The sequence below is a fragment of the Rana temporaria genome, chromosome 3, assembly GCF_905171775.1.
Source record: "Rana temporaria chromosome 3, aRanTem1.1, whole genome shotgun sequence".
Taxonomy (NCBI): Eukaryota; Metazoa; Chordata; class Amphibia; order Anura; family Ranidae; genus Rana; species Rana temporaria.
In genome coordinates, this window is record NC_053491.1 from 43,800,639 (window position 1) to 43,813,003 (window position 12,365).

Here is a 12,365-nt window from a genome sequence, read left to right on the forward strand (position 1 = left end):
GTGTAACTCCCTTCCATTCACTATAGTGTGTGACACAGAACACCGGGGACAGCAATGGCCGAGGTCACCCTCCTCCTAGAAGCAACGCACTTTGCAGCTGAGAAGCACAGAAGGCAGAGGAGGAAGGACAGAGAAGAGACGCCATATATTAATCATCCTATAGGTAACTCATTCTTCTGTTAGATACAACTATTGTATGTTATGGAACTTTACAATAGTACATCGGCTGGGATCACAGGCGCATGCGATCGGCTGGGATCATAGGCGCATCCGATTGGCTGGGATCACAGGTGCATGCGATTGGCTGCGGCTGGGATCACAGGCGCATGCGATCGGCTGGGATCACAGGTGCAGGCGATCGGCTGGGATCACAGGTGCATGCGATTGGCTGCGGCTGGGATCACAGGCGCATGCGATCGGCTGGGATCACAGGCGCATGCGATCGGCTGGGATCACAGGTGCATGCGATTGGCTGCGGCTGGGATCACAGGCGCATGCGATCGGCTGGGATCACAGGCGCATGCGATCGGCTGCGGCTGGGATCACAGGCGCATGCGATCGGCTGCGGCTGGAATCACAGGCGCATGCGATCGGCTGCGGCTGGGATCACAGGTGCATGCAATTGGCTATGGCTGGGATCACAGGCGCATGTGATCGGCTGGGATCACAGGAGCATTCGATCGGCTGGGATCACAGGCGCATGCGATCGGCTGCGGCTGGGATCACAGGTGCATGCGATCAGCTGGGATCACAGGTGCATGCGATCAGCTGGGATCACAGGTGCATGGGATCAAAAGGCGCATGCGATCGGCTGGGATCACAGGTGCATGGGATCACAGGCGTATGCGATCGACTGGGATCACAGGTGCATGGGATCACAGGCGCATGCGATCGGCTGGGATCACAGGCGCATGCGATCGGCTGGGATCACAGGAGCATTCGATCGGCTGGGATCACAGGCGCATGCGATCGGCTGCGGCTGGGATCACAGGCACATGCGATCAGCTGGGATCACAGGTGCATGCGATCAGCTGGGATCACAGGTGCATGGGATCAAAAGGCGCATGCGATCGGCTGGGATCACAGGCGTATGCGATCGGCTGGGATCACAGGCGCATGCGATCGGCTGGGATCACAGGAGCATTCGATCGGCTGGGATCACAGGCGCATGTCATCGGCTGTGGCTGGGATCACAGGTGCATGGGATCAAAAGGCGCATGCGATCGGCTGGGATCACAGGTGCATGGGATCACAGGCGTATGCGATCGACTGGGATCACAGGTGCATGGGATCACAGGCGCATGCGATCGGCTGGGATCACAGGAGCATTCGATCGGCTGGGATCACAGGCGCATGCGATCGGCTGCGGCTGGGATCACAGGCACATGCGATCAGCTGGGATCACAGGTGCATGCGATCAGCTGGGATCACAGGTGCATGGGATCAAAAGGCGTATGCGATCGGCTGGGATCACAGGCGTATGCGATCGGCTGGGATCACAGGCGCATGCGATCGGCTGGGATCACAGGCGCATGCGATCGGCTGGGATCACAGGAGCATTCGATCGGCTGGGATCACAGGCGCATGTCATCGGCTGTGGCTGGGATCACAGGTGCATGGGATCAAAAGGCGCATGCGATCGGCTGGGATCACAGGTGCATGGGATCACAGGCGTATGCGATCGACTGGGATCACAGGTGCATGGGATCACAGGCGAATGCGATCGGCTGGGATCACAGGCGCATGCGATCGGCTGGGATCACAGGAGCATTCGATCGGCTGGGATCACAGGCGCATGCGATCTGCTGCGGCTGGGATCACAGGCACATGCGATCAGCTGGGATCACAGGTGCATGGGATCAAAAGGCGCATGCGATCGGCTGGGATCACAGGCGCATGCGATCGACTGGGATCACAGGCGCATGCGATCGGCTGGGATCACAGGAGCATTCGATCGGCTGGGATCACAGGCGCATGTCATCGGCTGTGGCTGGGATCACAGGCGCATGCGATCAGCTGGGATCACAGGTGCATGGGATCAAAAGGCGCATGCGATCGGCTGGGATCACAGGTGTATGCGATCGGCTGGGATCACAGGCGCATGCGATCGGCTGGGATCACAGGCGTATGCGATCGACTGGGATCACAGGTGCATGGGATCACAGGTGTATGCGATCGGCTGGGATCACAGGCGTATGCGATCGGCTGGGATCACAGGCGTATGCGATCGACTGGGATCACAGGTGCATGGGATCACAGGTGTATGCGATCGGCTGGGATCACAGGCGTATGCGATCGACTGGGATCACAGGTGCATGGGATCACAGGTGTATGCGATCGGCTGGGATCACAGGCGTATGCGATCGACTGGGATCACAGGTGCATGGGATCACAGGTGTATGCGATCGGCTGGGATCACAGGCGTATGCGATCGACTGGGATCACAGGTGCATGGGATCACAGGTGTATGCGATCGGCTGGGATCACAGGCGTATGCGATCGGCTGGGATCACAGGCGTATGCGATCGACTGGGATCACAGGTGCATGGGATCACAGGTGTATGCGATCGGCTGGGATCACAGGCGTATGCGATCGACTGGGATCACAGGTGCATGGGATCACAGGTGTATGCGATCGGCTGGGATCACAGGCGTATGCGATCGACTGGGATCACAGGTGCATGGGATCACAGGTGTATGCGATCGGCTGGGATCACAGGCGTATGCGATCGACTGGGATCACAGGTGCATGGGATCACAGGTGTATGCGATCGGCTGGGATCACAGACGCATGCGATCGCACGTGTGTTTGTGCTTTCGGGTGCGCACACCAACAGCAGAGAGGGAAGATATTTTGTAGTTCTAACATACTTCCTGCCCTAGGGGACAATGGTGCCCCTCCAAAGGTGCAATTCGGCAAGTGAGTGTTGTCACTCCAGGACAGGAAGTGTGTTACTGGCAGGATCACAAGTTAAAGCAGAACAAAATCTTTCTATCTCATACAGCCAAGGAAGCTGCCATCGTAGCCTCTGTTTGATCTGCAGTTGCACGTGTAATCAGCTATGACCGCAGCCTTTTGATGGAATTCTGAAAATGGCATAACAGTCACATCACAAGGACATAAATTCCCGAGTCGCTTAACATTACACAGCCAATCACATTTAGAGGATGGCCCAGTAGTCACATGTGAAAGCGTATGCAGTACATTGGCAGCCACCTCCCTCTAACCATCTCTTCTCCACCCCAGGGTCGTTAATACTCACAGGACTGCGCTCCCTGTAGTCACCCACCATCTCCTTGGGTACCTCTCTCCCGGGACCCTCCAACCTCACACAGGGAAGTCTTGGCCTGTCCTAAAAGGTCCTTTGCAATCCGCCCTAGCCCCCTCCTCCATAAAGGACAGAGACTACAGCCAGGGCTGGATTCCTCACAAGGCCACAGAGGCCAGGCCTCGGGGGGGGGTGGGCAGTGGGTGGCAGGGGCGGCGTGCTCCCTTCCCTCTGTCCTCCGGCACTCGGATGTCACAGAGCTGGGTCTGTGTGTGCCAGGTCCTGCCCCCCTAGACCAGCTTGTGTGATAGTAGATTGAATCAGTGTGGCGCCTATCACAAGAGCTGTTCTAGGGGGCGAGACCTTGCACACAGGCCCAGCTCCGTGACATCTGAGCGCCGGAGGACAGAGGGAGGGGAGCGCTGTGTGTTATCCGTCCAGGAAATGGTGAGGCTGCCTGCAATCAGTGGGCACAGAGGCTGCAATCAGTGGGCACAGGGGCTGCAATCAGTGGACACAGGGGCTGCAATCAGTGGGCACAGAGGCTGCAATCAGTGGGCACAGGGGCTGCAATCAGTGGGCACAGGGGCTGCAATCAGTGGGCACAGGGGCTGCAATCAGTAGGCACAGAGGCTGCAATCAGTGGGCACAGGGGCTGCATTCATTGGCTCGTGTATGGAAATATGTTTTTAATAGATCTATTGTAGCAGTCATCAATTAAAGGACGAGAATGGTGTGTGTGTGGGTGTGGGTGTGTGTGTGTCATTGAAGGACCCAGCCTTGGGGCGGCAAAGGGGGTAAATGCGGGCCTGACTACAGCAGGCTCTTCCTGAGTGCAAGTCTACTCCTCCTGCCCTATCCAGGGCCTACATGTGCTACCGGTAGTTACATGCACATAGACACATTGGCCCGGATTCACAAAGCACTTACGCCGACGTATCTCGAGATACGCCGCATAAGTGTAAGTATGCGCCGTCGTATCCATGCGCCGTGCCCAAAAACTGAGATACGCCTGAAAATAGGCTTCATCCGACCGACGTAGCTTTCCTACGCCGGCGTATCGTGGGTGCATATTTACGCTGGGCGCATTTGCCGCTCCCATTGATTTTCTATGCACATATGCAAATGAGGGAGATACGCCGATACACGAACGTACTTGCGCCCGGCGCATAATATACGCGGTTTGCGTAAGTCGTACGTCCGGCGTAAAGTTATTCCCCATATAGGAGGCGCAACTCATGCAAAGGTATGGACCAGGGAACACAAGCCGTTGTATCTTTTGTTGTTTACGTAGTACGTGATTAGGGCTGGGCGTAGGTTATGTTCACGTCGTAGGCAGTGATCCGTCGTATCTTAGGGAGTAGTTCCGACGTGATTCTGAGCATGCGCACAGGGATGCGGCCACGGGACGGCGCATGAGCCGTTCATTTTAAGTACTTCTATGGCGCTTGCCCCATCATTTGCATGGGGTCACGCCTCATTAGCATGGCTCACGCCCACTTCCACCTACGATGGCTTACGCCGAGGAAACCCAGCGTATCTTTTAGGCCTCATACACACCAGCGGATCTGTCCGATGAAAACAGTCCGCGGACCGTTTTCATCGGACATGTCCGCTGACGGATTTTGGTCTGATGGCTGTACACACCATCAGACCAAAATCCCTGCGGAAAACAAACGCGGTGACGTGGCCGCGACGATGACGCGCCGACGTGCGCGACCCTGGAAGGTCAATGCTTCCACGCATGCGTCAAATCACTTCGACGCATGCGAGGGCTTTCGGCCGAGCGGACATGTACAGACGACCGAACATGTCCGACGGACAGGCTTCCAGCGGACATGTTTCTTAGCATGCTAAGAAACATTTGTCCGCTGGAAACCTGTCCGATCCGCCGGACATTTGTCCGATCGGCTGTACACACGACCGGACATGTCTGCTGAAACTGGTCCGCGGACCAGTTTCAGCAGACATGTTCGGTCGTGTGTACGAGGCCTTAGAGCGAGTGGGAGCAAGTGCTTGGTCAATCCGGTGCTTCCCTCTGTGCGCTGCGTCGGCGTCGCGTATATTGGATACCCTAAATATGCGCCGATGTATGTGAATTCGGGCCTCGGTGTTTAGCTCCCCTACACCAAGTGCAGCTAGGGCTCCTCCCAACCTGGTTTATAACAGGGCACTGCCACTGACTTACCCATGACATCACTGCAGGAGGGCTTTACCTAAAAGGAGCCTAGCACCTGATGACCCTACCTCCTGTAGCCAGTCATTATTCTGGTACACAACACCCTAGTGGTAAAGAAGCTAACTGCACCTGCCTACAGGTTGGTTGCTCGGCCTTTCTACAGGTGATGGCGAGATTCCTCATCAATATGGAGAGAGATTGGTGGTTAGAATATATATGACCATTGCGTATAGCTATGGTTCTCAACCCTGTCCTTAAGTACCCCCAACAGGCCATGTTTGCAGGTTTTCCTGTATATATATAACAGGTGCTTAAAATCAGAGGCCCAGATTCAGAGAGCAATTGCGCCTGCGTAACCATAGTTACGCAGCGCAATTGCTGACTTGCTCCGGCGTTACGAGTGCTCCTGATTCAGGAACATCGTAACGCCGACTGCAGCCTAAAATCTGCGTGGCATAAGGCTCTTATGCCACGCAGATTTTAGGCTGCATTCTTGCGATGACCGCTAGGGGGCGCTCCCATTGTGCTCAGTGTATAGTATGCAAATTGCATACTAACACCGATTCACAATGTTGCGCGGGCCCTGCGTACGCAAGTTCCGGAGTTTCCGTACGGCGTCTTTAGCGTAAGGCTGCCCCTTCTAATAGTAGGGGCAGCCAATGCTAAAGTATACCCGCCGTTCCCGCGGCGTGAAATTTGCGTAAGTGATTCGTGAATGGCGCTGGACGCCATTCACGTTCACTTTGAAGCAAATGACGTCCTTGCGACGTCATTTGACGCAATGCACGTCGGGAAAGTTTCCCGACGGCGCATGCGCTTTACGATCGGCGCGGGAACGCGCCTAATTTAAATGATTCCCGCCCCCTGCGGGATCATTTAAATTGCGCGCGCTTACGCCGGGCAATTTTGCCGGCGCGCCCTCGCAATTTACGGAGCTACTGCTCCGTGAATCGAGGGCAGCGGCGCAAATTTGCGGGGGCGCAGGGCAAAATCGTTGCCCTGTGCCTCCGTAATTTATGCGCAAATCTTACTGAATCCGGGCCAGAGTTATCTAAGAGAAATTCCCCAAAACATGGCCTGTTGGGTACCTGAGGACTGAAGTTGAGAACCACTGCTGTATCGTACTGGAAGTAAAGAAGGGCGATTCTCCTCTTTTTCACTCATTAAATGTTCACCTTTTGTATCGGTTTATATTTTAGGTGTTGCTAGAATATTGTCTCACGAAGCTGGAATCAGTGATCTAGCTGTGCTACAGGTAAAGACGTGACATTCTGGTCAATGTAGTGCCCTGTGCACAGGATCTGACATTATCTTTTTCCTAGGTAATGAAATGAGGGAATTCAGCTCTAGTATTAGAGGCATTTGTAGTGAGTTTACATCAGCCCAAACGGCGGTTTTAAGGCTCCACGCACACTAGACGCTAAATAATGTTATAAGAACGCCAGTAGCTTTGCAAGTGAGTCTTTCAACGTTTTTTTAACCCCCGGACCATATTGCTGGTCAAAGACCAGAGCACTTTTTGCAATTCGGCACTGCGTCGCTTTAATTGACAATTGCGCGGTCGTGCGACGTGGCTCCCAAACAACATTGGCGTCCTTTTTTCCCCACAAATAGAGCTTTCTTTTGGTGGTATTTGATCACCTCTGCAGTTTTTAGTTTTTGCGCTATAAACAAAAATAGAGCAACAATTTTGTAAAAAATGAATATTTTTTACTTTTTGCTATAATAAATATCCCCCAAAAATATATAAAAAAACTTTTTTTTCCCTCAGTTTAGGCCGATACGTATTCTTCTACGATCAGCGATTTTTTTTTTTTTTTTTGGCACGTTTTTGGACCATTGGCATTTTTATAGCGACCAGTGCTATAAAAATGCATTGGATTACTATAAAAATGCCACTGGCAGTGAAGGGGTTAACATTAGGGGGCGGGGAAAGGGTCAAGTATGTTCCCTGGGTGTGTTCTAACTATAGGGGGGGTGGCCTCACTAGGGGAAATTACTGATCTTCTGTTCATACATTGTATGAACAGAGGATCAGCATTCCCCCCCCTGACAGGACCGGGAGCAGTGTGTTTACACACACAGCTCCTGGTCCCCGCTCTGTAACGAGCGATCGTGTGTGCATGGCGACGATCGCGCCTGCCGGGCACGCGCACGACCCCTAGTGGCCTGCGAAAGAGCCGACGTAGAGCTACGGGTTCTCGCGCAGGGGAGCCGACCTGCCGCCGTAAAACGACGGCGGCAGGTCGGCAAGTAGTTAACGTTTTTGCAATAGCGTTTATTAGGATCTTTCTTTTTTTCCAATGAATCAAAAACTTTAAATGCTGGTGAGCGTTTTTGAACATTTATCGATGTTTTTTGTGGTCAGAAAAACGACTCCTGAATGCGATTTTTAGGGCGTTCAGAAAACAGTCCATAAACTCCACTGCTGATAAACGTCACGTGTGCATGGACTAGGAATGAGATAGCATTTTTTTGGAACCAGGTTGTGGTCAGAACAAGAAAGCCAACTGGTCCAGTGAGCCGTGGTGGTGATTCCCCATTCTGCAGCTGAAGCTACAAGGGGCAAGGATGCATGATTGACCCAGTTATCAGAGGCGGCTCTTTAATTAGGCAAATTAGGCGGTCGCCTAAGGCCTCGCACTCACAGGGGCCTCGTGGCCACCTAACTTACCCAAGGCATTACCCCAGTATGGAGGGACAGGGGACCTTAACGCTGCTGTGCTCAGGCAGCGTTAAGAGCCCTGACTCAGAAACGGGGCCGCCAGCGTCCCTAACGACAACCAGTGAATATCGGTGACACCGCCCCCTTGTGACGTCAATAACCCAGCATGCCCTCAGTCAATGACATCACATGGGGGCGGGTTTACCAGGTGACATCACCGGGTGGCCCCCACCCCTTAGTTATTAAAGAGCAGGATCTGTGGGGCCGCCTTGTTAAAGGGGGCTTCCAGATTCTGATAAGCCCCCCTGACCGCAGACCCCCACAACCACCGGCCAGGGTTGTGGGGAAGAGGCTCTTGTCCTTGAATTATTTTTCCCCATCATGGGCGTGCGTGGGGCCCCATGTCAGGTTTTGCCTAAGGCCTCACAAAGCCTAGAGCCGCCTCTGCTAGTTATAGCCTCATTGACCTATTATGGCCATGTGGCTGTATTAGGGTAACAATGTCACAAGCACCCCTATTGCTTTGTTACATCAGCTGCTGGGTGGGAATCCCCCCATCTGCAGCTCATGGCACCAGGATGACCTCTGTATTGTGACCCGAACCCAAACTCATCCCTAGTTGTGTTCCATATAGGAAATGGTGCCTACTCCAACCCAAAGGAAAAAGAAATTGCAGGCTTTTCATATAATTTAGGGCTAAAATCATTATATGCAGGTTTGTCAAACATTTGTGCAGTGAGACCCTAATGGGTCCTCCTTAGGAATCAATGAAATAACTGAAAAAAATCAATGATATGAGACAACTTTGGCCAATGTTGTAATATTTATTTATTGTAAATAATGGGAATAAACACTGTAAGTGTAAGCACTCCTGGCAAAGTTATTGTCCCAGCCTCTGCCACTGTCCCTTCTTATAGACAGCTTGGTTTTATATACTGTATTTATTGGCGTATAACACTCACTTTTTCACCCTGCAAATCGGTTGCAAATCGTGGGCTGGATTCAGATACAATGGTGTATCTATCCGCCCGGCGTAACGTATCTCAGATACGTTCCGCCGCCGTAATTTAGGGCGCAAGTTCTGTATTCAGATACAACTTGCGCCCTTAGTTACGGCGGCGTAACGTATGTGTGTCGGCGTAAGCCCGCCTAATTCAAATGTGGATGATGTGGGCGTGTTTTATGTATATTAACTGTGACCCCGCGTATTTGACGTTTTTTACGAACGGCGCATGCGCCATTCGTGAAAAAATCCCAGTGTGCATGCTCGAAATTCCGCCGCAAATCGTCATTGCTTTCGACGTGAACGTAAATTACGTCCAGCCCTATTCGAGAACGACTTACGCAAACGACGTAAAATTGTCAAAGTTTGTCGCGGGAACGACGGCCATACTTAACATTGGTGCACCTCATATAGCAGGGGTAACTTTACGCCGGGAAAAGCCTAACGTAAACGGCGTAAATACGCCGTTGTATCTCTGTTGTGAATCTACCCCAGTGTGTGCGTGTTATACGCCGATACTGCAATTTGGTTGCTTCGGAGAGAACGGGGCGGGACGAGCGCCGTCAGATTACATACAGCGAGAATCTCCTGTTTACTCGGCAGCCTCTGTAATAGGAAGACCCGTCTCCTGGGCCGGCATTGGACCAATGTTCTGTCTATTATAGAAGCCAGTTCAGAAGGCGGGACTTTGTGTTAAAGAGGCCGCACCGTAAGGCTGCATTCACACCTGAGCGTTTTGTCGCCTGAAGCGCGACGCTCAAAAGCGCTAGAGGGGAAAAATACATTACTGTCTATGGAGATGGTTCACATGTCCACTCCAATACGCCTGACGCCGAACACCTGAAGCTCAAACAAGTTCCGGACCCTTTTTTGTTGCGCGTATTGGGTGGTTTGGGCGTTTTTGAGCGTTTCTATTTCCCATAGAAAGTAATGGAAACGCTCGATTCAAGCGACTAGCGCGACAACGAGCGTTTTCTACGGGCGTTTCGTCGCTTTGATCAATAGAACATTTCACCCAGGCAGAAGATTAAAAAAAATCTACAAACATAGCAACAAGTGATGAAAAGATGATCATTTTTCCTATTGGCTAAAATAAAAAACGTCAAAGTACAAAAACGTCGGACGACGCTGTATGCAAATGCGCAAATAAGCATGAATACGCCGGAAAAAACGTCCGAACGACCTACGCTCAGGTGTGAATGCAGCCTTAACAGGAGATTCTCTCTGTATGTAATCTGACTGCGCTCATCCGGCCCCCCTCCCTGAGATGGGCATTGATCAGGCTGCATTCATGGCAATGGGAAGGCTGCAGATGGGCATTAATCAAGCTGCATTGTGGGCAATTGTGAGGCTACGGATGGGCAATTTTGAGGCTGTGGATGGGAATTGATCGAGCTGCATTGATGGGCAATTGTGAGGCTACGGATGGGCATTGATGAGCAATTGTGAGGCTACAGATGGGCAGTGATCAGGCTGCATTGATGGCCACTGATCCTCATTTTGCTTCAAAGTTCTTTATTTAAAATTAAAAAAAAAAAATCCTGAAACTTCTCTCTTAAAATGAAGGTGCGTGTTATACGCCTGTGCGTGTTATATGCCGATAAATACGGTAGATGTGGGGAAAATATAAAGTTATAAAAATCATTATACTGCATACGATTTCATGTATAAACCCCTTATATCTATCTGAATAAACATTTTTAACTAAAAATCCCACCTATGAATTTGTTTTCCAGGCAGCTCTACTTCATGATACCGTGGAAGATACAGACACAACATTGCAGGAAATCGAGGAGAAGTTTGGACAGGAGGTCAGGAAGATTGTTGAGGATGTGACAGATGATAAGACCTTACCAAAGATGAAGAGGAAGCAGCTGCAGATTGAGCATGCGCCCCATTGTAGTCACAAGGCCAAGCTGGTCAAACTAGCCGATAAATTGTACAACCTGCGAGACTTGAACCGATGCACCCCAAATGGTAGGTATTCCCGATAGAAGGATTGTAACTTTGCCCGGTGATACAATTGCTGCATTCATTTCTTAAAAATTCTCTGAGCGTGTTTGTATAGAACACTCGGGTCGGGACAATCCTGTCTGTGTTCAGCAAGACCCTAAATGAGAGAAGAGCCAAGGTAAGCCGAGTTGCACAAACCCCCCACCCAAAGTGACTCCCGTCACACTGCCACTGCAGAACTCCTAAAGAGCTTATTTGGTTGGCTAGCTCTGGTTTCAATACTAAGGCCCAGATTCACAAAGCAGATACGACGGCGTATCTCCAGATATACCATTGTATCTCTGAGTTGTGTCGTCGTATCTATGCGCCTGATTCTTAGAATCAGTTACGCATAATTTCTATTAGATCGTAACTGCATATTTACGCTGGCCGCTAGGGGCGTGTACGCTGATTTACGCCTAGAAATATGTAAATCAGCTAGATACGCGAATTCACGAACGTACGCCCGACGCAGTACAGTAACGCCGTTTACATTAGACTTTTCCCGGCGCAAAGTTACCCCTGCTATATGGTGGCGTACATACGGCGTACCAATGTTAAGTATGGACGTCGTTCCCGTGTCGAATTTTGAATATTTTACGGCGTTTGCGTAAGTCGTCCGTGAATGGGGCTGGACGTAATTTACGTTCACGTCAAAACCAATACGTCCTTGCGGCGTATTTGGAGCAATGCACACTGGAATATGTCCACGGATGGCGCATGCGCCGTTCGTGAAAAACGTCAATCACGTCGGGTCATGGTTATTTTACATAACACACGCCCCCCTGTTCCACATTTGAATTAGGCGGGCTTACGCCGGCCTATTTACGCTACGCTGCCGCAACTTACGAAGCAAGTGCTTTGAGAATACAGCACTTGCCCGTCTAAGTTGCGGAGGCGTAACGTAAATCGGATACGTTACGCCCAGGCAAAGATACGCCGAACTACGAGAATCTGGCCCTAAGTAACTAACTGGGGAAAAAAAAAAAACATGGATCAGGTGGAGGGAGAGCCCATAAGTATTCTGGAAGCAAAATGCAGAGTAGTTGGGTCCAGTCCTGCAAAAGAAGAAACCTGTCCAGGGCAGGGGCGGACTGACAACTCATGGGGCCCCCGGGCAATAGGAGATTATGGGGCCCCCAGGCAATAGATTATGGGGCCACACAGTATACACACACACAAACGGTATACATACACAGTATACACACAAACAATATTCACAGACACACAATGTACACAGACAGTATACATACACAG

At 51.4% G+C, this 12,365-nt stretch overlaps 1 protein-coding gene across 1 annotated transcript in view; it reads left to right on the forward strand.

Annotated features, from left to right (window-relative positions):
• The window catches only part of HDDC3 (HD domain containing 3), a 13,722-nt gene continuing 1,357 nt past the window's right edge, over positions 1-12,365 (forward strand). The window contains exons 1-3 of the mRNA XM_040342469.1: positions 1-163; positions 6,648-6,703; positions 10,853-11,093. Coding sequence (XP_040198403.1) covers positions 55-163; positions 6,648-6,703; positions 10,853-11,093 — 406 coding nt within the window. The 5' untranslated portion in view covers positions 1-54. The remainder of the gene's footprint in view (positions 164-6,647; positions 6,704-10,852; positions 11,094-12,365) is intronic.